Genomic DNA, 25821 nt, shown 5'->3' on the forward strand with positions numbered 1-25821 from the left:
GGAAGAAGTCAAGTATGGAGAAGACATTACTTTAGCCTGGAAGTTCTCTTTTCCAAGATTGATGATCATTTGCAAAACGAGAATAGTCTGCATAACACATGGAGTAGAGAATTCATATAGGGCTCTTTTAGGAGCACTACATTTATACTGGCTCCTAAAAGAAATGGACATTTGCAAAGATGTGGAAATATTAGACACTGGTCTTATCAGGGCAGGGTGATGAGTAAATCATAAAAATAAGATTACTAAGACAGACCACAGCCTGGGAATTTTATCTTTTTATTTAATTAATTTTATGTTACAATTCAAGAAGAGGGGATGAATTTGAGATATTTTAACAATAGAATTGGTAGGATTTTGATACTCAGTTGGATATGAGTTAGGAGCATTTAAATTGTTCAAAATCATTTGGAATCGGGATGACTAAATTATAAGTTAAGAAGATACAGAATCTAATGAACATATTCAGATAAAGGCCTTCTAATCTGAATGCATATTCAGACCTTACCCTTTTTATGGTCATCTCAGGAAATGATCACTTCCTCACTGCTTCCTATCTTAAGCCAGGTTTCTATATTCCAATTTTACTCCTAAGTAAAGTAGTACGTTTTTTTTTTTTTGCAGTCTGCATTACTTCTTTTTTTATATTTTATTTTTAAACTTAAATTTAAATTAGAAACAAGGTTGCTTCACATGTCAATTCCAGGTCCTCAGGTCCTTCTCCCTTTCCCTCCCCTCCTCCCACGCCCTCCCACCAACCCCCCCCAAATCCCCTCATTTCCCCAGGGAGGATGAGGCCCCCCATGGGGGTGTCCATAGTCTGTCATTTCATCCAGGGCAGGCCTAGACCCTTTCCCAAGAGTCTAGGGTGAGAGTGCATCTCACATTGTTGGATGGGAGACCAAAGTCCATGTGTATACCTGGGATAAATACTGATCTACTACCCAAGGCTCAATAGATTACCTAGGCCTCCTCACTGACACCCACATTCAGGGGGGTCTTGATCAGTCCCATGTTGGATTCCCAGGCATCAGTCTGGGATTCAAGAGTTATCTTTTGCCAGGTCAGCTGTTTCTGGGGGTTAAACCGGTCCAGTCTTAACCCCTTTTGTCATCAGTCCTCCCTCTCTGTCACTGGATTTCTTGAGTTCAGCTCAGTGCTTAGCCGTGGGAGTCTGTCTCTGCTTCCATCAGCCACTGAATGAAGGTTCTGTTTCCCAGACTCTCTGGCCATGGGATTGTAGGCTGGGACTCCCCAGATCTATGTCTAAAATCCATATATGAGGGAGTACATGCCATGTTTCTCTTTTTGTGACTGGGTTACCTCACTCAGGATGGTTTTTTCTAGTGCCATCCATTTGCCTACAAATTTCAGAATTCCTTTGTTTTTTTCAGTCTGTATTACTTCTAATGTATGTAGGCTTCATGTGACTTAAAAATTCTACATTAATTGAAACCAAAGAAATAATCAGTGATGCATTCAGGGACTTATGTATGAAAGCATTCATATATTATTTTATAATAAAATAGGAAATAATTAAATGGATCTCAAAACAGGAATTTGTTTGACAAGTTAATGTATCTATTTGATGGATGTAGGTGAGGCTTGGCTCTTAGAATAAATGGATTATAATGGACGGCCCATCCATCCATTCAGCAAAAGTGGACTTTATTGTTTATTTTATAAGAGAAGATATTGTTTATTTTACAAGAGAAGATTTGAGGTGGTCCTTTGTGTGGTCCTTTAGGGACACGGATTCTTTACACTTTATTTCTCTGACATATTGTACATCTAGATTTGGCTGTCGACATGTCCATGTTTTGGCTTTATTGAAATCCTTCCTGTGATGGTCAGTAGTGGTACCATGATAGTTATACCTACAAGGACATTTTCTGTTTTTTTGTTTCTTGACTGTAACATGTGAAGCTGTTGATCTTTTTTTTTTCTAGGTGACATTTTCTTGTCTGAGTTCATTGTGCCTTTTTCATGTACTTTCCATTCATCTTATATAAAGATTGGTGTTCTCCAGCATTTTGGCTTACTCCATTTTCATCTCAGCACTACCTTTAATGGTCTCATCCAGGGTCAATACCATCTGCCATTTCCTAAACCCAAATATCTAACCCTGAATCGCTTTTCTTTTGACCAGATAATTCATATATGTGAACATTCTATAGGAAAATAATCAAGACCGACACAATTGCATTTCTTCCTATATGACCTCTCCCACCTACATTGCTTCCAATAGCAACTTAGAACAGAAGCCAGCAAATCTACCCAGCAATTTTATGGCTTCCTTCCTCCAATGGGACCCTATTCTTTGTAGCTATATCTCAGGAGTATTATCCCTGGCATTCTCCTCCCCTGTTTCCATTGGCACAGTCTTAGTTCAACCAAGGTTATTTTGAGAACTTCCTTACGGATCTGTTTCTACTTAATGATTAAATAGGCCACTGGCTTTTTTTTTCTGCTGGCATTTGGTGAACAGTGGTTGTATGTTTTAAGCTGTATAACATCTGCCCCAGTGCCAAGTGCAATTCAGTTAATAAATTATACTACTACTAATAAATGAGCAATTGTGAATAAAGAGAAACCAAGATTAGTAATTACTGTTTAAGTAATTATCACTGTAATATTTAAGGAAATCTGGAAGAAAATTAAGTACTGCTTTCATACAAGTAGGAACAGTGTTCTGGAGAGAAAAAAATGGATTTTAGTGCTATAAATGTTTAACTGAGCACACAGAGAATTCAGTCTAAGTCAAGAAATTTATGATATTTGTTGCCTATATTAGTACTAGGCACAGAAGGTAAGAACAACACCTCTGAACAGTTGTGTCAGCTCAACGGCTGCTTCTTTAATATGATTGGACTCCTTGGGCTTTGCTGAGGCTTCATATAGCAGAAGGCCTTGGACACCATCCCTGTTTTGACCAGTTAGCCTAGCATGGGTAACTGGCTGGTCTGTTTCTTTTCTTTCTGCTGGTGTTGGTTCTTCATACTCCCTCCATCTGTCTTCTGAGCACAGGTATATAACTCTATTTTGTTGGGTGCATCATTTCTGGGTTACCTGATGTGGAGGAATGTTTGAATGTAGTGCATTTTCCAAAGTAAAGGCTATGTAAAGTATTAACTGGATGGCATACATGATAAAGAGAAGGAATTCTGCCAAAGCTTTCAGATTAGTAGTAATTCTCTCCATGGGTATTTGTGATAATGACTTAATTTCTATTACTTTTATATACCACTGAACCCAAGTGGTCAGCTGTAGGTCCCCTTTGTCTTGCATATGGCCTTCCCTCCTGCATGGAGTGCAGGAATCAGGAGATGTCAAATGCACCTTAGAAGACAGGAGAGGTCAGTGAATGTTAGGGTTACAATCCCTATTTTAGCAAGGGCAATAAAAGCACAATAAACCCCTCTTTCTCTTTTCTGCAGCACCTCAGCACGCCCACTTCCCTTATCACTGAGGTTTCTTCTATGTATAACTTTTTATCTTAACTGGCAGATGGAAAATTTTCTGAAGTAAAATAATGATAAAGAAGAAAAAAATTAAAATAATGTTACTTTTCTGATTTTTCTAGTTCTTTTATATAATTTAAAAAAGTCAGTATTGGTTTCTTTGATTTTGTAGGCTGGGACTTTTAGACATTTTACTAGGAGAGCAAAACATATTTTCCTTTTATTTGAATTATAACCTTACGACTTTAATTAATTTTATAAGTAGAGAATTACTTGAATTGGTTTCCAGTATTATATATAAACTTTAAAAGAAAAGCCAAACTATGTGGTCCTGTCACAGTTAAAAGTATTTTTAGTAATATGATACAATACACATTTTTAATGTCTAAGTTCTCATCTCAAGTTCACAAATGGTAAATTTAAAAAGGCACCACGTACAAAATGTTTTTTCTTAGGTGTGTGTGGGATGTTGGTGTGTGTGTGTGTGTGTGTGTGTGTGTGTGTGTGCGCACGCGCGTGCGCACACGTGCACGTGTCTGCTGGCTCGTGGCTGACCTTGGGAATTTTTTCTTGATCACTCTCTACCTTATTAATTGGGGTAAGGTCTTTCAACTGAACCTGGACCTTGCCCATACAGCTAATCTTGCTTGGAGTCCCTTGTCTCTGTCTTCTAAAGACTGGAATTACTGGTCCTTGCACTTGTGTAGCAAGTGCTTTAACTACTAAGACATCTCCCCAGCCCTGGAATATGCTTTTATTTATAGAATTTATGCCTTATAAAAAAAGCCCTTGGGAGACTGATCTTGACCATGAGGCGTGGCTGACTAAGCATATTGCTTTTATGACAAGTGCTTTACCCACTTTTGGTAACTGTTTCTTATAGTTTTTAACTGTCATGGAAAGGCTATTTTCTTGTCCCATCTATTTCATATTCTATTTCTAAATGCCTGTTGCATTTGGTTGTCTACTTCTCTAGCTTTAGGAAAATTTCTATTGTAATTTCATTGGATGGATGTTCTATGATGTTAGATAAACCCTAAATCATTGAATTCCTTAGATTATTTGTGTTGTCTCTGTGATACCCAGGGTTTATTGGACATTGTAGTCTTGCTTTTCTCTTCCATTTCTCTTTATGATGTTTGGATGTACTCTTTCATGGACTTTTTCCCCTTGTCCTCCATCCTTCATAATATTTCTTCTGCAAGATCAAGTTTATTGAGCATGCATCTTGTGTTTTGATACATTAAAATTATTTCCAATGTTTAGATTTTTATTTTATTTTGTTTTCAAAATCATGATTTCTTTTCTTCCTTATTGCTAATCTTTTCATTTATATTACTGACTTCATCCATTTTTGCCAATATTTCTTGCATTTTTTAAACTTTTCTTTTTGAGTACTGAATTGGATTTATCTGCTACTTAGTCCTCTTTAAAGTCATAGGTCATTTTTTAGCGTAAGATTTTTTTTTTCGTCCCCTGGTGAACTATCTCTTTCAGATCTTTGGAGTTAGTAGTTAAGGGGTTACGATATTTTAGAGTTTTGTTGCCTTATATTTTTCATACTTTTGTGATTTGCTTATATGTTGATTTAGATAGCTCTTCTGGTTTTATTTGGAATATTCTTATTGAGCAGTCTAATCATGGAGGTTTAATCCATAGTACTACCAATAGTAGAAATACTGTTGTTGTAATGATAAGAACATCAACCAAAATGAAATTTAAAAATGTCTTACAATTAAATGGAAAAATTACCAAATAATGTACTAAAAATTAAAAATTACTTAGGGGTAATAGTGAGGGTATTAATTGAGCGTGATAAAGGAAGGAGGCAGGGGATAGGAGAAATAGAGAAGTAAGATTAAATAAGAAGAAGAGTGAAGAATATTGGGAGAAGTGAAAAGAGAAGATGAAAAGAATTTTAAAAGAAAGGAAAAAAGAAAAAAGAATTCCTGGGGCTAGTGAAATCTCAGTGATTAAGGACCCTCGCTGCTCTTCACAGAGGATCTGAGTTCAGTTCTCAGTTTATCACCACTGTAACCTCAAGTTTCAGGAGACCAGAGGCTCTTTTCGGGCTTCAGGGTACTTACAAATACATGCTGTGAACACAGATACATACACAAAACATGAATTAAATATTACTGAAAAGTGATTTTCCACTAATGAAAAAATTCAAAAACAGAATTGCCCAAACTTAATAAAGGGAATAAAAATAAAAATAATAATTAAAATGCTAACAAGGTCATGGCTCTTAGAGGATAAACTTCTACTGTTACTTTAATAAACCAGCATAATTCCTAACCATGTTATAAATATTTATCCTTATACCTACTGACAAGTGTAGCTTCATCAAAGAAATTTCTCTTTGTAACAGACTGAGACCATTACAGAAAACTCTTTGTTTTAAATTTTATTTATGTATTTTTTAGGTATGAGTGCTCCATGTATCCCTGCATGCCAGAAGAAAGCATCAGATCCCATTACAGATGATTTTGAGCTGCCATGTGGTTGCTGGGAATTGAACTCATGTCCTCTGGAAAAGCAGTCTGTGCTCTTAGCCACTAAGCCATCTCTCCAGCCCCTCACAGAAAATTCTTAATTGATCAAAATGCAGAAAACAACTGATAATAGGATGCCCAGTCCCATTGGATACATCTACAACACAATCCCCACATCACATACCAAAGGAACATCCTGGAAGAGGGGCCAGAAAGATTGTAAGAGCCTGAGGACCAGAAAGTCTGACATGAGATTGGGGCTTCCAAAAATGGCAGAAGCTTCACTCATGATATCTTAACAGCATGACTGCCTAAACAAGTACAATACCAGTAAACATGCTGACATGGAGGGGGAAATCTCATGGGGTCCTACTCCTTAATACAGAACTGTAGTCTGCTGTGTGATATTTTGATTACATCCTGACAATAAAGCTTGTTTGAATCAGAGGGCAGAACTAGCCACTAGCTGACCAGAATTGACCATAGAGGTTTTAAGGGCTGAGGACAGACAGAGAAACAGGAAGTAGTAAGGCAGTGCCTTGACAGGATCTCAGGCCTTTTGGATGGAGAAGAAGCCAAAGGAGGCCACTGGTCATTTCGTCACCGCTTTTCTGATCACTCAGTTTCTTACTCCGATATTTGACTCCCAGTTTTTTTTATTGATAAAGGATAATTAGATAAATGCATCAACAGAGAACTAAGGACTGCTGAGAGTGGGAAAAATAGTCTTTCTCAGGGTTGAATCCATTAGTTGGTTATCCAATACCAAATGGTCATCCTGATATATAAATACAAATAGCCACTAACAGACCGAGCAGGTTGCATTATTATATTTAGGCGTATATAGGCATTGTGTATATGTATGTATTTATGTTTATATAGTATGTAAAACAAAAAGCTATACATTTCATAGGTAGCAATGGGCCTGGGACTGGGTACAAGGGATAATTTCAGAGAAAGAAATGGAAGGGGTAATTATGTGAATATATTTTAATTAAAAAATTACAGATCCAATAAAGTAGCGAATTTCCAAGTAAGATAGTGGCATCAGTCATTTTGGAAGAAGTAGCTGGTTATGGTTAGTGAAACAACAGGAGCAGGGGTAGTTTATCACTTCACCAGCTGGTTCGTCAGTCTCTAGGATCCACTTGGTCAACACTCCAGTAATTTTTCTCTATCAGTGGATCCTAGCATCATTGCTGCATCTGCAACCAATGCAACTCTGCCCTTGCTGCAAATTATGACTGATTCTCAGTGACAGCCATTGCTAGAACTGCCTTCAGTGCTCCAGTGGGGAACCAGGAAGTTATGGGAATAAAGTACAAGCTGTGCATTGTTACCCAGGCACTTCATAGTTATCCACTGCATACTGGGCTGGATCACAGAAACCATGTCTGGGTGGAGTTTTCTCAGCTACCCACATTTCAGAGCTAATTGTCTCCATAAGAAAGTTCCACACAGAAGTGGATTGCGGAATCCCTAAGAGAAGAGCAGGACTGGTGAAAATAAGCTCAGAATAGAAATTGGAGCAGTCTAAGCACTGAACTGGACTCCTGGAACCCAGTGACAGAGAGGGAGGAGTGATGGACAAAGGGATCAAGACTGGGCTGGTGAAACCCACAGAAACAGCTGACCTGAACAAGGGGATATCTTGAACCCAAGACTGATTGCTGAGAGGCCAGCATGGGACTGATGCAGACCTCCTGAATGTGGGTATCAGTGAGGAGACCTAGGCAATCTATGAGGCTTTGGGTAGTAAATCAGTATTTATCCCTGGCATACAAACGGACTCTGGGTGTCCATCCCACAATGAGGGATGCTCCCTCAGCCTGGGCATTTAGGGGTGGGCCTAGGCGCTGCCCTGAACAAAATGATTCTGGAGATCCCCCATGGAGGGCCTTACTCTCCCTGGGGAATGGAGTGGGGATTGGGTGGGGGAGGAGGGGAGAGAGAGGGATCTGGGATTGACATGTGAAGCAAGCTTGTTTCTAATTTAAATAAAAATTAAAAAAAAAGATGGAGCATGTCTAGGGAGACAGTTCAGAAAATTTCCAGTTGTAGTACAATAAACAGTACACTGGCCTTTTATTTCATCACCATTTAGCTCCCCTTTGCTCTTGTTACCCCTACAACTATTCTTACTTATATAATACTCATGATCAATATATCAGGCTACCACTGTTACCTACTGTTCACATGGTTTACTGTTTGTCTGTCTCACTGTCATCTTTCATTTTCTTTTCTTTAGTCTTACCTTCCCCTCTTACTGTTACTTTTTCTTTGGCATGGTTTGTGATGTCTGAGTGCATATCTTCACTCCTCTCTTTTTAGTCTACTATATCTCATATTCCCCATTTGCCCCTCTAAGATTTAAACTCCCGTGTCTTCTTCCTCTACTTCCTCACTAATATCACCATGTTTGCTTACTTCTTTCTCCTTTCTACTCATATCTGATAATGAACAAATTAATGTATATTATACTACTGAGGTCTCCTTTCTTTGTAAAATAATTGATATTTTAAAAGTATTTGTTTTGTATCAGTTACTACCCTGCTATCAGAGTGAGTTAACTCTTACACAGTGGCTGTTCCTGAAGACAGTATTCAGCCCATGGAGTGGACTAGGAATATAGTTTGATGCCTGCAACACCAGTCTAAAGGATAAAAACATTATCACTGGTGTACTATCGCCTAATCTCTTCTGAACACTGCAAAAATCTCCATAGAAATAAGAGAGGCAGCCCCAAGTAAAGCAACAACAACAAAATGCTTAATCAACATCTAACCCCCAGATGGCAGAAAAGCTCAAGTAACATGAAAAATCATTTCCTCTGGAAATGACCAATCTCATTATAATAGTCCCTGATGAAAATGACTTATATGAAATTCACAATGCAGGATCAAAAATGTTTATAAATATGTTCAAACAACTCAAAGGAAGCACAAATAAATTGTAAGAGAACACAAGCATGGATGAAATTGAGGAAATCAATTGAATATATAAAAATAACATTGCATAAAAAGAAGTATGAAGAAAAATCAAACTGAAGACTGAAGTGATGATAGAAATGACAAGAAAATACAGTAGGTCTTCTATCATTTTCATGAAAGTGAAATAGAAGTTATGACCCAATTGGGATTAACAGACATCTATAGAACATTTCATCCACATAAAAAAGAATATACCTTCTCAGCACCACATGGAACCTTCTCAAAAATCGACCACATACTTGGCAACATATCAAACCTCAGCAGCTACAAAAAAATTGGAATAACTCCATGCATATTATCAGACCACCATGCTTTAAAATTAGAATTCAACAACACAAATTGCAGAAAACCTACAAACTCATGGAAATTGAATAATGCTCAACTGCACCATCCCTGGGTCAAAGAGGAAATAAAAAAAGAAATTAAAGACTTCCTCGAATTCAATGAGAATGAAGACACAACATATCCAAACCTATGGGACACTTTGAAAGCAGTGCTACGGGGGAAGTTCGTAGCACTAAGTGCTCACATGAAGAAACAGGAGAATAGTTATACTAGAGCATTAACAGCACAGCTGAAAGCTCTAGAACACAAAGAAGCAAACTCCCCCAGGAGGAGTAGACGCCAGGAAATAATCAAATTGAGGGCTGAAATCAAAGTAGAAACCAGGAAAACAATACAAAGAATCAATGCAACGAAGAGTTGGTTCTTTGAGAAAATCAACAAGATAGACAAACCTTTGTCCAAACTTACCAAACAGCAGAGAGTGAACATGCAAATGAACAAAATCAGAAATGAAAAGGGGGACATAACAACAGACTCTGAGGAAATCCAGAGAATCATTAGGTCATACTTTGAAAACCTGTACTCCACAAAATTCGAAAATTTAAAGGAAATGGATGACTTCCTGGATAGCTATCACATGCCAAAACTAAGTCAAGAACAGATAAGCAATTTAAATAGACCTATAACCCCTATGGAAATAGAAGCAGTCATCAAAAGTCTCCCAACCAAAAAAAGTCCAGGTACAGATGGCCTCAGTGCAGAACTCTACCAGAAATTCAAAGAACAGCTTATACCAATTCTTCTCAAAGTATTCCACACAATAGAAGCAGAAGGGTCTTTGCCAAACTCTTTCTATGAGGCTTCAATAACCTTGATCCCCAAGCCACACAAAGATACAACTAAGAAAGAGAACTTCAGACCAATATCCCTCATGAACATTGATGCAAAAATACTCAATAAAATACTGGCAAATCGGATCCAAGAACACATCAAAACAATCATTCACCACGATCAAGTAGGTTTCATCCCAGGGATGCAGGGATGGTTCAACATACGAAAATCCATCAACGTAATCCACCATATAAACAAGCTGAAAAACAAAATCACATGATCATCTCACTAGATGCTGAAAAAGCCTTTGACAAAATCCAACACTCCTTCATGATAAAGGTCTTGGAGAGATCTGGGATAACAGGGACATACTTAAACATAATAAAAGCTGTATACAGTAAACCAACAGCCAACATCAAACTAAATGGACAGACACTCAATGCAATTCCTCTAAAATCAGGAACAAAACAAGGCTGTCCACTCTCTCCATACCTTTTCAACATGGTACTTGAAGTTCTAGCTATTGCCATATGACAACAAAGGGGGATCAAGGGGATACAAATTGGGAAGGAAGAGGTCAAACTTTCACTGTTTGCAGACGATATGATAGTTTACATCAATGACCCAAAGAACTCTACCAGGGAACTCTTACAGCTGATTAACACCTTCAGCAAAGTGGCAGGCTACAAGATCAACTCAAGAAAATCAGTAGCCCTACTATATACAGATGATAAAAGGGCTGAAAAAGAAATCAGACAAACATCACCCTTTACAATTGCCACAAACAACATAAAATACCTTGGGGTAACGCTAACCAAACAAGTGAAAGACCTGTATCGTAAGAACTTTCAATCTTTAAAGAAAGAAATTAAAGAAGCCCTCAGAAAATGGAAAGATCTCCCATGCTCTTGGATAGGTAGGATCAATGTAGTAAAAATGGCAATCCTGCCAAAAGCAATCTACAGATTCAATGCAATCCCCATTAAAATCCCAGCACAATTCTTCACAGACCTTGAAAGAACAATAATCAATTTTGTATGGAAAAACAAAAGACCCAGGATAGCCAAAACAACCCTGTTCAACAAGGCAACATCCGGAGGCATCACCATCCCTGACCTCAAGCTCTATTATAGAACTATAGTCCTGAAAACAGCTTGGTATTGGCACAAAAATAGACAGGTAGACCAATGGAATCGAATTGAAAACCCGGGTATTAACCCACACACGTACGAACATCTGATCTTTGACAAAGAAGCTAAAAATATACAATGGAATAAAGAAAGCATCTTCAACAAATGGTGCTGGCATAACTGGAGGCTGGCATGTAGAAGAATGCGGATCGATCCATGTTTATTGACATGCACAAAACTTAAGTCCAAATGGATCAAAGACCTCAATATAAATCCAGCCACACTGAACCTCTTAGAAGAGAAAGTGGGTGGTACCCTTGAACGAATTGGTACAGGAGACAGCTTCCTGAGCATAACACCAGTAGCACAGACAGTGAGATCAACAATTAATAAATGGGACCTACTGAAACTGAGAAGCTTCTGTAAGGCAAAGGACACAGTCAGCAAGACAAAAAGGAAGGCCACAGAATGGGAAAAAATATTCACTAATCCCACATCTGACAGAGGGTTGATCTCCAAAATTTACAAAGAACTCAAGAAGCAAGTCTCCAAAGTATCAAAGGACCCAATTAAAAAGTGGGCTGCAGAACTAAATAGAGAGTTTTCAATAGAGGAGTCTAAAATGGCTGAGAGGCACTTGAGAAAGTGCTCAACATCCTTAGCCATCCGGGAAATGCAAATCAAAACAACTCTGAGATACCATCTCACTCCTGTCAGAATGGCTAAAATCAAAAACACCAATGACAATTTATGCTGGAGAGGATGTGGTGAAAGGGGGACACTCCTCCATTGCTGGTGGGAGTGTCAACTGGTTCAGCCACTTTGGAAATCAGTGTGGAGATTCCTCAGAAAAATGGGAATAAACCTACCACAAGACCCAGCAACTCCACTCTTAGGCATATATCCAAAAGATGCCCATTCATACAACAAAGATGTCTGTTCCACTATGTTCATAGCAGCTTTATTTGTAATAGCCAGAACCTGGAAGCAACCTAGATGTCCCTCAACCGAAGAGTGGATAGAGAAAATGTGGTACATTTACACAATGGAGTACTATTCAACAGAAAAAAAAAACCAATGGAATCCTGAGATTCACAGGCAAATGGATGACACTAGAAAAAACCATCCTGAGTGAGGTAACCCAGTCACAAAAAGAGAAACATTGCATGTACTCTCTCATATATGGATTCTAGACATAGATCTGGGGAGTGCCAGTCTACAATCCTATGGCCAGAGAGTCTGGGAAACAGAAACTTCATTTAGTGGCTGATCGAAGAAGAGGCAGACTCCCTCGGCTAAGTACTGAGCTGAACTCAAGAAAGCCAGTAACAGAGAGGGAGGAATGATGACCAAAGGGATTAAGACTGGGCTGGTTTAACCCCCAGAAACAGCTGACCTGACAAAGGTTAACTCTTGAATCCCAGGCATCAGCCTGGGAATCCAGCATGGGACTGATCAAGACCCCCTGAATCTGGGTGTCAGTGAGGAGGCCTAGGTAATCTATTGAGCCTTGGGCAGCAGATCAGTACCCATCCCGAGTATACACACGGACTTTAGACTCCCATCGAACAATGTGAGGTGCACTCTAACCCTGCACTCTTGGGGAAGGGTCTAGGCCCTGCCCTATATGAAATGACAGACTATGGACACCCCCAGGGAGGACCTCACCCTCCCTGGGGGAATGAGGGGATAATGGGGGGGGTTGGGCGGAGGGCACGGGAGGAGGGGAGGGAAAGGGAGAGGGACCTGGAACTGACATGTGAAGCAACCTTGTTTCTTATCTAAATTTAAACTGAAAAATAAAAAAAAAGAAAATACAGTAGGTCAAATAAAGTTCGGCAGGAAGTTTCATCAATACAAGTTTGAAGTTAAAGTAAAAGAACTGGATCATTCAGTCAAGTTCAATGATAAAATATATGAATGAAACATTAAAAGACTGACATCTTAAAAAACAAAATTTATGAATTATGGGCATATATAGAATAAGAAATTCATACCAAAGGCACATAAAATATTATATATATATATACATATATATTATTTTAGGAGCACTCTTATTTACAGATTTCCCCATTCCCTCACCCTCCCATCCTCCCATGCTCCTCACCGACCCTCCAATCCACCCACACCCACTCCCCAGGGATGGTGAGGCCCTCCACAGGGGACCATCATAGTCCTTCACATCATTTGGAGGAGGGCCCAGGCCCTTCTTCCTGTTTCTGGATTACAGTAATATGCCTCCATAGAGAATGGACTCCCAAAGTTCATTTGTGCTCTAGGGATAAACACTGATTCCACTAATAGAGGTGCCATAGACTGTCCTGGTCTCCTAGCTAGCACCCACATTCAGAGGGCTTGGTTTGGTCCAATGCTGGTTCACCAGCTTTATGAGTAGGGTCTCTGTGCTCTCACTAGGTCAGGCCAACTGTTTCTGCAGGTTTTTCCTGCCTTGGTGGCATAAAATTATTTTTAATAAAATCATAGAAAATGAGTCCAACATCTGGGAAAAGAACTTCATCCAAATATTCAGACACACAAAAGACCAAATTATATGGGATCTTAAAAGGAAGTCCCTGTATCATATCATAGTTAAAGCACTGAACACACAGAACAAAAGTGTATAGTGACAGCTGCAAGAGAGAAGGGCTGAGGCACATATAAAGGCAGGCATAAGAATCACTTCTGACTTTTCAGCCAAAACTTTTGAGACCAAGAAGGGCTTGGAAAGACTTCTGAAAGGTGATAACTGCCAACCCAGCTTAATATGTTCAGCATACTGATCTGTCTTGATTGAAGGAGAAAGGAAATCTTTCCATGATAAGAACAGGCCAAAGGAGTTCATGATTACTAAGGAAGTCCTACAGAACATAGTGGAGTAAATACTTTAGATTGAGGATTAAAAATAAACACATCAAGAAGCTACTAAGGGAAATACAAATGAGGCTAGCACATTTGTTAAATAAAAGATGACTAAGAAAGTATCAAACACAAGAAAATGACAAGAATAAGTGTTATTCCATAGTAACTCTGAATATTAATTATTGCTATTCACTTATCAAATGACATGACCAAGAAGATTGGGCTAGAAAACAGAATCTTTATTTTTGCTGTCTCCAAGATACACACTTCTTTCCATCAGAGGGGTGAATGGCATCTTATGGTAAAAGTATGGGGCAAAAACAGGTCTTCCAAGGAAATGAGACTAAAAGCACATAGTGCTATCTTAATATATCATAAAATTGAATTTAACCCAGGTCTCATTGGTATATATAAAGAAGGGCACTTTATACTGATCAAGGAACAATCCACCAAGAGGATGTAATTCTAAACAGACACACTGAGCACAGGCTCATTCACATTCATAAAACACGTTCTACTAGATACCAAGACATAAATTAATTTTTATATAGTCATAGTGACTTAATAATTTACTGTCCACATTAGATCATCCAGACCCAACCAATGTACAGATCAAATGTACCTCACAGGCATCTACAGAAGACTCTACTAAAACTCAAAAGAATACACATTCTTCTCAGAAATCCATGGAACTTTCTCTAGAATATATCCCATACTAGGAAACCAGGTAAAGATATAACAACAAAATTATAGACTGATTTTCCTGATGAACATACATGCAAAGTTTCTTAATATAACACTTTAAAACTGAATGCAATAACACATCAAAACAGCATGATCAAATTGGCATCATTCTGGACATATAATCACTTTAAACATATGGAATTCAATAAATATGATTTTTTACATAGGTGAAAACAGGAAAGAAATTATATGGTCATCTTTGTAGATGCAGAAAGACAAACTCCAACATAATAAAAGACCTGGAAAGACTAGAAATGGAGAGAATACAACTCCACTTAGTGAAAACTATAAATGACAAAGTGATAGCAATCATCATGCAAAATGGAGAAAAACTCAAAACAGTCCCACTAACATCAGTGGCAAGGTGCCTATTCCATCCATCCCTGTTCAATATAGTCCTTGCAGTCTTTGCTAGAACACTACAAAGGAAATAAAAATAGATAATAGGAAAGAAAGAAGTCAAAGAATCCACATTGGCAGAAACTATGATTTACCTATAAGAGAACCGTGCCAATTTTTCATTTTAGGCAGACTTTTACATTTTTCAATATAGCTTTTAAAATCTCTAGAATTAACAACTTTTCTTGATGCTATTTTCCTGGCCAGATGATTGACAAGTTAGTTTGTATTGTCCCTTACAAGGGTGAGGGGAGGGATGGACATGTAATACGATATATATCCTTGCTTTTTCTCCCACAAAACCTCTTGATATACAGTGATCTTTTAAAGTTTAGGGCTATTGGAACCAAGTTTAGCTGGTTATTAACTGATGCCATTCTGTGCAGCTCAAAATGTCACATTTCCTCTAACAGCCAGAGATAGAACTCAAGTCCCATTTCATTCCTCTGACCAGTACTTAAGAGTCCTGCACTTTTGTTCATTGGTTTGATAAACTATTAGTTGTGAAGGAGGGGGTCCAGGCTTAATGTCCTCAAATCCTGCCAATATCTAACAACTTAGCATCACTACAAATGTAGTCCTGTATACAAAATACTCCGTGAGGAAATAGGACCTTAATTTTATAGACCTATTTCTTAAAAGTGGAGAATAGCTTATGTCTATTTTTGTCACCTCCCAAATACAAATCAGTTTTGTTTTCTCTGTAAAGCCCTTGCCAATTTAATACCTGTTGGAGTTCTGACACTTAGCTTCAGTGAAGAGTCTTATAATTTATAGATTTTCATTGATGCATATACTTAGGATGGTCACTCAGAAGCCATCAAATATTTATTGCAGTCCAGTAAACTTTAACTGGCAATCAGAGTTTTTAAATTTAAAGTCCTAAAAGCACATCCCTAATGGGATGTGGAAATCATGGTCTTGCTGTATTAGGAATCTCAATTGAATTGTCTCCATCAAATTAGAATGTCTTTGGGGGCATTTTCTTGATTGATAATTGGTTTGGGAGGGCCCTGCCCACTGTGGGTGGTGTGACTCCTAGATGAGGCCCTACACTGTTTAACAGAATTAACTGAGCAAGTCAGAGAAAGCAAGTTCCTCCATGGTCTCTGCTTCAGTTCCTGCCCACCAGGTTCATGATTTGGGTTCCTGTCCTGACCTGTCCAGATGGTGGACTGTAAGTGTAAGAGGAAATAAAACCTTTCCTCCTTCAGGTTGGTTTGGTCGTAGTGTTTATCACAGCAAGAAACCAAACTAGGATAGCTCCAAAGAGAATGTAGGCAATTTAAGTGTTTCAAAACCCATCATTTCTTATCTCTGAAATACTTTAAATTTATATGCTTATCTGAGAGTGTTTTAGTGAGTGGATAGCATTATAGTTCTCCATAAAAGATGTGAGGTTTCATAAATACTTAAGTTTAAGTTTACAAATGTTTTTCTTAAAATATAAGAGTACTTTATGTACAATCTTTGTGTATTTTAAGGCATTTATTCATGTTTCTTTGTTAAGTGGGTTTACTTTGTCTTAAAATAAATGACAATTCAAATTAGTAGTATGTCTTTCTAGTATGTAACAATGTGTCAGGTTTTAGAATAGCTTTCTGTCTCTGAGTGTTAGTTGGTGTTACTTCTCCTTCATGGTAACGTTGTCTTACAGAGCAAAAGGTTAAATACAAAGTGGTAAGGAAAGAGCATTTTCACAATTCAGATCTTCTCCTATCTTGAGGGACATCTTTTAAACGTAGCAAAGAGTTGAATCTAAATGGTCGGGTAAATGTTTCTAAAGGGTTCTTTTAAATAACTGAAAAAGAAGAAATGAGCTCCTTCTGTGAAATCTGCTTTCTTTCTGTAGTTGTACATCTCTTTTTCTTATGAATTTAATAGAGCATAATTTCATCTTCGAATAATATTATCATAATAAAATTGATAATATTAATTTTTTAATGACCAAAGATATAACCCAAACTGCTTAAAAATCCCAACCAACCACTGGTATAGAATATAAAATCGAATGTAAATAAAGAATAAGCTACATCCCTGGTACTTATACATATTTGAAATTTTCCTTTATAACTCTGTGACTCAGATTAGTTGTCCTGATTAGAAAGCAGTTGATTAGTGCTGGAAGAGGTGGCTTAGTGAGTAAAAGCTTTTGCCATTCAAACCTGAGGACCTAAAATAGTCAGATGTGTCTGAGTTCCTGTAAGCCTAGTCCTCCCATAGGAAGATGGAAGCAGCAATAGGAGAATCCCTAGAAGCTGAGGTCCAGCCAGCTTGGCATATGCAGTAAGACCTTGTTTCAAAACCAGGTAGAAGGTGAGGACAGACTGGAAAGGTGGTCCTGTGACTTCCACACTTGCACCAAGGAACAGCAATGTATCCCCCTAACATGAGCACACACATGCATATACACAAAAAGATGTTGATTAAGTTAGGAATATTACTGTTAATACATATCTCTTTTTATTACAGAAGAAAGTACTCAGGAAACACCACAAATGAAGAAAAGTTTGAGTGAAAAGGTTTCTCTCTACAGAGGTGACATCACATTACTAGAGGTGGATGCAATAGTCAATGCGGGTGAGTGGTCCACTTTTCTGTATATTCTTTGCTATGCCTTTACGATCTCAAAAACATTTTCCATACTGTCTGTGCATAGGAATGCTTTAAATATTTTTCTTTGTGATTAAAAATATTGAGTACTTTATGTATATGATTAAGAGTCCTAGACTGCTGGAGAAATAACAAACTGTTGTGAAGAGTTCTTCAGAAAGAATTTTAGGAGTTATATGATTACTGGTTTCATGCTTGAGTTAATGGGAAGTAGTAATTCAGCTAGCTTTTTTTCTTTGAATTAAGGCTAAAGATACAATGAGATTGTATCAGCCAAAAGGGAAAAGCAGAGAAATTATTTCTCTGATTTCAATACCTTGCTTGTTTGTAAGTTTTCATTTTTATTATCAAATGCATTTAATGGCATATTTTAATGTATAATTTTCTTCCTTAAATATTGAAGGAAATATGTTGTTTTTGTCTCCTATGAATTTTCTCCTGTTGTTATATATCAAAAGAATGTAACTACTGTGATTCTATAAGGATAAATATTAATAAGTGGGAATTGTGGTTTGTGTTTTAGTAACCTAAACCTCCTTTGAAGGTTGAAAGTGTCAAACAAAAGTAGGTCTTGATTTAGGTAAAGGCTAATCTTTTTTCTTTGAATTAAGGCTAAAGATACAATGAGATTGTATCAGCCAAAAGGGAAAAGCAGACTTAGACTTTTTTTATAAAGGAAAACATTTAATTGAGGGCTGACTTACAGTTTCAAAGGTTTAGTCCATTATCATCATGGTGAGACATGGCAGTGTGCAGGCAGACATCATACTGGAGAAGCAGCTGAGAGTTCTACAACTTGATCCGCAGACAAATGGAGGAGGGTGTGGCCATGGACCACTGAATAGAACCGAAGTAGGAAGAACTATTTGACCCAGAAGATCTTTACATATCTGAAAAAAAATCAAGCAGAAAAAGGCTTTCTTTTTACAAGAAGTTGTAAAAAATGTGCAGAAAGATATGGCTGTGGGGAATTGGATGATAGGATGAGACAGGAGTCATTAGACAGTGGTGGCTTTTCATTAAACATGGTGGCTCAAAATTCAGGGGTGTAGGACAAGGAGAGAAGATGGACTACAGTTTGGTGAAGTCTATGACCCAGGCTTAGCCTGGGTTAATGGAGACAGAATGGAAATTTGGACTGTCTGTGTCAGCCATGTCAGAGGTTACGAGATAGTTACCTGTGAGTTTTCTGTAAGCCAAGAGGAAGAATGCTGATTAACAGTTAGCCGTCTCCTAGGACTCAAAAGAATGGGTGGAATTTCCTGACTGCCATTTTTTTCCAGAGCACAGGGTTCAGGTAAGTTCAGTGTTGTCTCAAGGTTACCTCTGGTGATGTCAATTCCCACAGGGTGGTAGGAAAAAGCCTTGGATGTGAACATCGTAAGACCTGGAAGATCCTGACTCAGCACATGGCAGAGTTCTTGGGCTCTAGGAGGTGGCTGGGAATCTTGTGAGCTTGCTCTTCCTTCAAAATTGGGTGTCCATTGTTTTGTAAAGTGCACATGTTGCCTAACCAGGGCTCAGTTTCCTTTCTCTTCTAATGCTTCTTTGCTTCCTTTCTTCTCGCTGATGCTTCTATTGCCTATTCAAAAAGGAGTGTGGATTGTTTCATCTCTACCCAATCTAGCTGCCTTGTTTTGGTCTGATTTTTACCCTTTTGTTACCTCACAGGCTCAGATCTTCCTTACGTGTAGACCCCATGGGTTGTGTTTTGTGGCCATTAGTTTCAAGCTCTTTTCCTCTGGTCCATGGGCCTATGGAGAAATCAGAGTCTTGGAAAGTATACATGAACACGGGGACAGAATTTGGGTTAGATATCTTTGTGGTTAGTGAGTGAGCAATGACTTAACTGTGCCCTAATTTCAATAAATGTATAAACTTGATAAAGTATTTAAGGTCTAAAAGTTTTTATAAACTTCAAAATTCTAGTATGTTTTTGAAATTTTTAGTCAGTAATTCTAGTTGTCACCTTTTCTCCTTGTTACCGTAACGTTGAATTTACCTTGTTTACTAGATAGCTACAGTGACTTATCTTGGAGTCCATTAACTGTGTTTGTTGTTCTCCATGAAGCACATAATAGTACCCTTTTTATTTACCCTCTCACCACTAAAGCAATATCTTGACTTTATGCTCTTAAGAGTTATTCAAGACTGCTATCTGGGGCCATGTTGGTGTCCAAGGGTCATGCTGCTTCAGGGCTATGTAGATCTGGGTGGCCTGCACTGCCACCTGGGGCCATGGAGACAGCTGGGCCCAGGCTGCTATCTAGGACCTTGTCTGGTCCTGCCATAGCTGGGGTCTGTGTTGATGTTCCTGGCTCATGTTGCCACTAAAGGCCACATGAATGCACAGTGTCTAGGCCACAACCTGTGATCATGTTGGTGTCTGTGTGCTGTGCTTCCACGGGGGCAAAGTCAGTTTGCTTGGCCGTCTCTATCACCTGAGGCCATGGTATCATCCATGCTAGGGCTGCTACTGAGGGCCATGTCGAAGCCCATAGTTCTACAGAAGCCAGGTCTCAGTTGATGTCTGTGGCTCCTATTACTACTGTGGATGACTGAGGTCTGGTCAGCTACCTGAGACCATGTTGTTGTCTGAAGGTCATGCTGCTGCCAAGGCTATACGGATTTGGGTGGCCTTTGCTACCATCTGGGGTCATGGTGGCATCTGGGGCTGAGCTGCTGTTGAGGGCCATGTGTGGGTCAAAGGTCCTGCTGTAGCTGGGGTCTGTGATTATGCCCATGACCCGTGTTATCACAAGGGGTCATTGAAAGCATGCTGTGCTGAGCTAGCCCTACCCTTCACTGGCCCTGGGATAGCTGGCCCAACCTCTTGCTTGACCTACCCTTCAGCGGAGAGCTGACCCTCCACACTCATGACATGTGGCCCCACTTCTCACCACTGGCATGTGCCTCATTTGTCACCCGAGCTTGAACACTAGAGCTGACCCTGTGGTCAGGGACATAGTGAGTCTACTCCCAGAGTGTGAGAGAGAGGGACCTGACTGTGCCCACCCTCCCTCATCTGCCCTGTGGTGGCATAGGTGAGGGGAAGTTGCCTTCCCCCTCTGCCCCTTGCTACCTACAACAGGCAGGAGAGCTAGCTGGCCCCGGGGTTAGAGAACTAGACTTGCTGCTCAACAGCTTCAGCACATAAGCACATGGCAGAGCGGGCCCTGCATCCCACCTGGCAGCACACTAGAGCCGACCCAGTTGTCAGGGGTGCAGGTGAGCCATCCCTGAGAGTGTGAGAGGAGATCTGACTCTACCTCCCTGTTACCCTTGTGTTCCCTCTATAGCAGTGAGGGTCCTGCGTCTCACACGGGCAAAACAGTAGAGCCCGGCCCTGGTATTGTGAGTGCAGGTGAGCTGAAGCTGAGGACCTGAGGGCAAAAGAACTGGCCCTGCCCCTTGTTGTAGGCTGCATTAGATGAGCTACTAAGGTAGGGCTGGAGAGGTGAAAATGAGAGAGAGCTGGTGGGATGACCAACCCAGCAACTACCCAGGCCCAGAACCAGAGCTAGCCCACCCTGACATCCACCTCGTCTATGAACTGTTGGAGCATGTGAAGGGGATGAACCTAGGGATTCAAAATAGCAGGATATCCATGACACAGGACAACAGTAGAGAGCCAGAGGAAACCAGAGGCCTGGAGCCAGACCAATGACTAGTGTCAGTGAACACTTGCAAGTGACGATGGATGGATTAAAGGCTAAACTGTGTGACTCAATGGACCACACTGCAGCTTCCACAATGAGATTCGTTTCATTTTTGTTTCGTTTTTGGCTTTTCTTTTAGGTTTGTTTGGTTTTTTTTTTTTTTTGGTGGGTGGGTTACAAGGGCAGAGGGAAGATGCAAGGACATGTGGAGAAAAGTGGGATCAGAATGCATCATGTGACATCTACAAAGAATCAATAAAAATAAAATAAAATAACTGTATATGTGTTAAACTGAACTTTATAAAATTGAATTTATCATACATGTAATAGGATATTCTGCACTGGGAACTTGATACAGAGAAGCAGTTTGGCTTTGGTTTTAAAAATCATTTATTTAATCAATCAATAAAAAATTATTGGATAATTTTTATTGACATAAAATAAAGTATTGTTAGAAAAACATCCTTAAGTCACTATTTTGCTTCTTCATTTTATCTTGCCTTTTCTTCTGCATATAGTTTTCTCATAGATGTTGCATAGTGTACATGATTATGATGAATTAATCTGAAGGTAAGAATCAACTTTTATACCCTTCTATCTCTTTCGCTGTGATGATTCTAATTTGGCTGTGTTCACATGGGCTGAATAATCAGGTAGTTCCTGGATGAATAGGAAAAAAAATCAAATGTACAGGTAATGGCTCTATTTACAGCTCTCTGCTGTGTTGTTTGTTGGCCTAGTATGAAAGGAGAAGCACAGCTGTTAGCTTTCGGGGATACAAGGCAACATGACAGAAAACTCCAGAGCCACCTCCAGTGAGAGGCAGTCTTCCAGTCAAGATGGCAAAGCTGCCCCCGTTGTCACTCTCTGCCTGACTGCCAAAGTTCTTTCATGACCACATTCGTACATTGAAACAACTGATCTTTACAGTTCTGAATGGAAGGATTTGCTAGTTTAAAGTTCTAAATTATATGTTGAAATTCCTTTAAATTTCACCTGAGATAAATCCCTTCTTTATTCTTCCGTCGAGGAAATTGCACTTAAGTGTATGTTTTAATAAAATAAGTTTTAGTAGGTATCATATTAACTGGCAGGGAAATAGTACACATTAAGAATCAGGCAGATATAGGTTCCATGTCAGGTTCTTTCACTTAGGAATGTTTTATTTTTGAATTTTATTTTGAAGAAATTATAGTAAATTGCAGGAAAAGAAAGAAATCAGAGTTCTATGTAACCTTTGCAAGCCTTTAGCAATGGTGGTATCATGTAACAAACAGAATGAGACCTAGGCAATTGATATTTATATATTCTTAGCAGTGTTGATAGAAATATGTTCGGTGTTACAAAGAAACTATCACTCAATTGAAGTGTCTCGACAAGGCAAACACTCTTTACCAAGAAGGTGTGCTTGGAAGAGCAAATACACTGAGACAGCAAGTGCATCTTGCTTTTATTCTAAGGAAAGTGGTGACTGTGTCTTTTTCCCATTGGCAGGGGTCTGACCTCATAGTCTATTCGGTTGGCTAGTCTGAAAAGAATTGGCACACCAGAAAGAAGGAGGAAGGGGAAGGGTCCCTGTTCCAAGAAGAAAAGGATCGCTATTCCAGGCCATCTAATTCCTAAAACAGAGGAGTGGTAATGAAGTTTTTACTGGGAAGGAGGATTGAAACATTTGCCTAAAAGCCTTACAAGATGGGGGAGATAAGATTTTAGTTCCTTGTCCTCAACACAAGTTGTATTGTTGATAGAAGAAACTTATATTGATACTTCTTACAGTATTGAAGATCACATTCAACCCCTGAACATATACTAAACACTACCAAGTGAGGTACACCATGGTCTAGGAAACTGATACTTATATACTGCTATTATCTAGACTTTAACTTCCACCATTTTAACTTTCATTTGTAAGTGTATATGTATGTATAGTTTTATTCCATGTGGATTCATGCAACCATCACAATTAAGGTACAGAACTGTTTTTATTAGGAAAAAATATCTCTTACATGTTATAGCTTTTCTCTTTACTTTGTTAATTGTTCCAGGTTTTTAGTTTGATGCTATGCTGTTTGTTCTCTTGTCATTTTTGTTGCCAAGAAAATAAAATTATAGAACTAGAAAGTAGAGTAATATCCAGGAGAGAATAAGGATTGATGATGAAGGGAATGGAGAATTGTTGATCAAAGCAACACAATTTCAGATACACAGGAGAAATACATTTTGAGGTTTATGGCACAGATGCATGATTATAAGTAATAACTCTGCATATTTTTAAAAAGAAAAGTAAATGCTAAATGTTTAACTGTAGGAAATGGTAAGCAAAGTTTTGGAGATGTTAATTAGCTATCTATATTTTAAACATATAAAATTTCATATAATTACTTATAAATTCTTGTAATTATTTTCCCATAAATACAATAGGAATAATAAAATGTGATATAAGAATAACCATCATCTAGTGAGATGATCATGTGATTTTTGTTTCTCAGCTTGTTTATATGGTGGATTACATTGATGGATTTTTGTATGTTGAACCATCCCTGCATCCCTGGGATGAAACCTATTTGATCGTGGTGAATGATTGTTTTGATGTGTTCTTGGATCCGATTTGCCAGTATTTTATTGAGTATTTTTGCATCAGTGTTCATGAGGGATATTGGTCTGAAGTTCTCTTTCTTAGTTGTGTCTTTTTGTGGCTTGGGGATCAAGTTTATTGAAGCCTCGTAGAAAGAGTTTGGCAAAGACCCTTCTGCTTCTATTGCGTGGAATACTTTGAGAAGAATTGGTATAAGATATTCTTTGAATTTCTGGTAGAATTCTGCACTGAGGCCATCTGTACCTGGGCTTTTTTTGGTTGGGAGACTTTTGATGACTGCTTCTATTTCCATAGGAGTTATAGGTCTATTTAAATTGCTTACCTGTTCTTGATTTAATTTTGGCAAGTGATAGCTATCCAGAAAATTGTCCATTCCCTTTACATTTTCGAATTTTGTAGAGTACAGGTTTTCAAAGTATGACCTGACAATTCTTTGAATTTCCTCAGAGTTCGTTGCACTCTCATCCTGGAATCTTGGGGGAAGGTCTAGGCCTTGCCCTGATTAAAGGGCAGACTATGAACACCCCATGGAGGGCCTCACCCTTCTTGGGAAATAAGAGGGTATTGGGGGGTTGGTGGGAGGGTGTGGCAGGAGGGGAGGGCAAGAGAGAGGGACCTGGGATTGACATGTGAAGCTACCTTGTTTCTAATTTAAATTTAAATTTAAAAATAAAAAAAATTAAAAAAGAATAACATCATATACTGAATATAATCTTTTGAGACTGACATTTCCCAATAAACAAAAGGCCCTTTAGATCTACCTATATTGTTGTTACATTTTCCCCTTGTATCAATAGTAGTATCATTCTGTTTTTCTCCTGTTGGTGTACATAGATTAATAGAAATCTTAGCCATTCACCAATTGATGGCCATTTGGGTTCTCTTCACTACTTTGTTATTAAAAATAAAACATCTAAGAACTATGAATACAATCTATAAATATTCAAGTGTCTGTATAACTACAAATTTCTGTCTGGGACAAATAGCCATATGTGTTATGATAAATTCATGTTTAATTTTGTAAGAAACTGCAATTTTCTGTAGTGTCTATATTATTTTACATTTACCCAGCAGTGTTTGAGGAATGTAGTTTGTATACATTTTTGCTAATATTTGGTTCAGAATTATTTCTTTATTTGACTTCACTAGGTAGATAGTGGTATCTTATATTTTAATTTGCATTTTCCAAAGGATTAATGATATTGAATAACTTTCCATATGTACTCACTGGCATGCATATCCCTTCTTAGATGACATACTTGTTCATTTATAATGGGTTTCAGAACCATCGTAAGATGTTTGTGAAATGTGAGCATTCTTATTTTTAAGGTTATTTCCTAAATCATATCTGGTATGTATTAAAGTATAATATGCACAGTATAATTATTTAAGATCTGGGTGGCAATTGATCATTTGGCATAGTACTGTGTTCTGTAGACAATTAGGAAAACGTTAAATCTGATTTTGTGGGTTTCATGGTTTACACATCCATTATTTTCTCTGGGTTCACCCATTTATTTAGGCATTTGGATAGCTTATTAACACTGTGCTTATAGCACTTGTTATTAGTTGCTAACATCAGAAAGATCAGGCAGATTATCCAGTGTTTTAATCCTTAGTCTCTTCACATGTAAGAGGGTATCATAAACAATATGTGGAAAGTATGTAGTTCAGTGTGACACATAATCTTCACTTTGGTATAACTTAACTACTACAGTTATTAATGTATGCTTTCTTCTCTGAGAGAGCTCAGCACAGG

General features: G+C 38.4%; 1 protein-coding gene across 2 annotated transcripts in view; it reads left to right on the forward strand.

Moving 5' to 3' along the window:
- The window catches only part of Macrod2 (mono-ADP ribosylhydrolase 2), a 1968454-nt gene that overhangs the window by 37204 nt on the left and 1905429 nt on the right, over nucleotides 1-25821 (forward strand). For both annotated transcript variants that reach the window (XM_040746387.1, XM_040746388.1), the window contains exon 3: nucleotides 17667-17774. In XM_040746387.1, coding sequence (XP_040602321.1) covers nucleotides 17667-17774 — 108 coding nt within the window. The remainder of the gene's footprint in view (nucleotides 1-17666; nucleotides 17775-25821) is intronic.

This window comes from Mesocricetus auratus, unplaced genomic scaffold (assembly GCF_017639785.1).
Source record: "Mesocricetus auratus isolate SY011 unplaced genomic scaffold, BCM_Maur_2.0 Super-Scaffold_100004, whole genome shotgun sequence".
NCBI classification, from domain to species: Eukaryota; Metazoa; Chordata; class Mammalia; order Rodentia; family Cricetidae; genus Mesocricetus; species Mesocricetus auratus.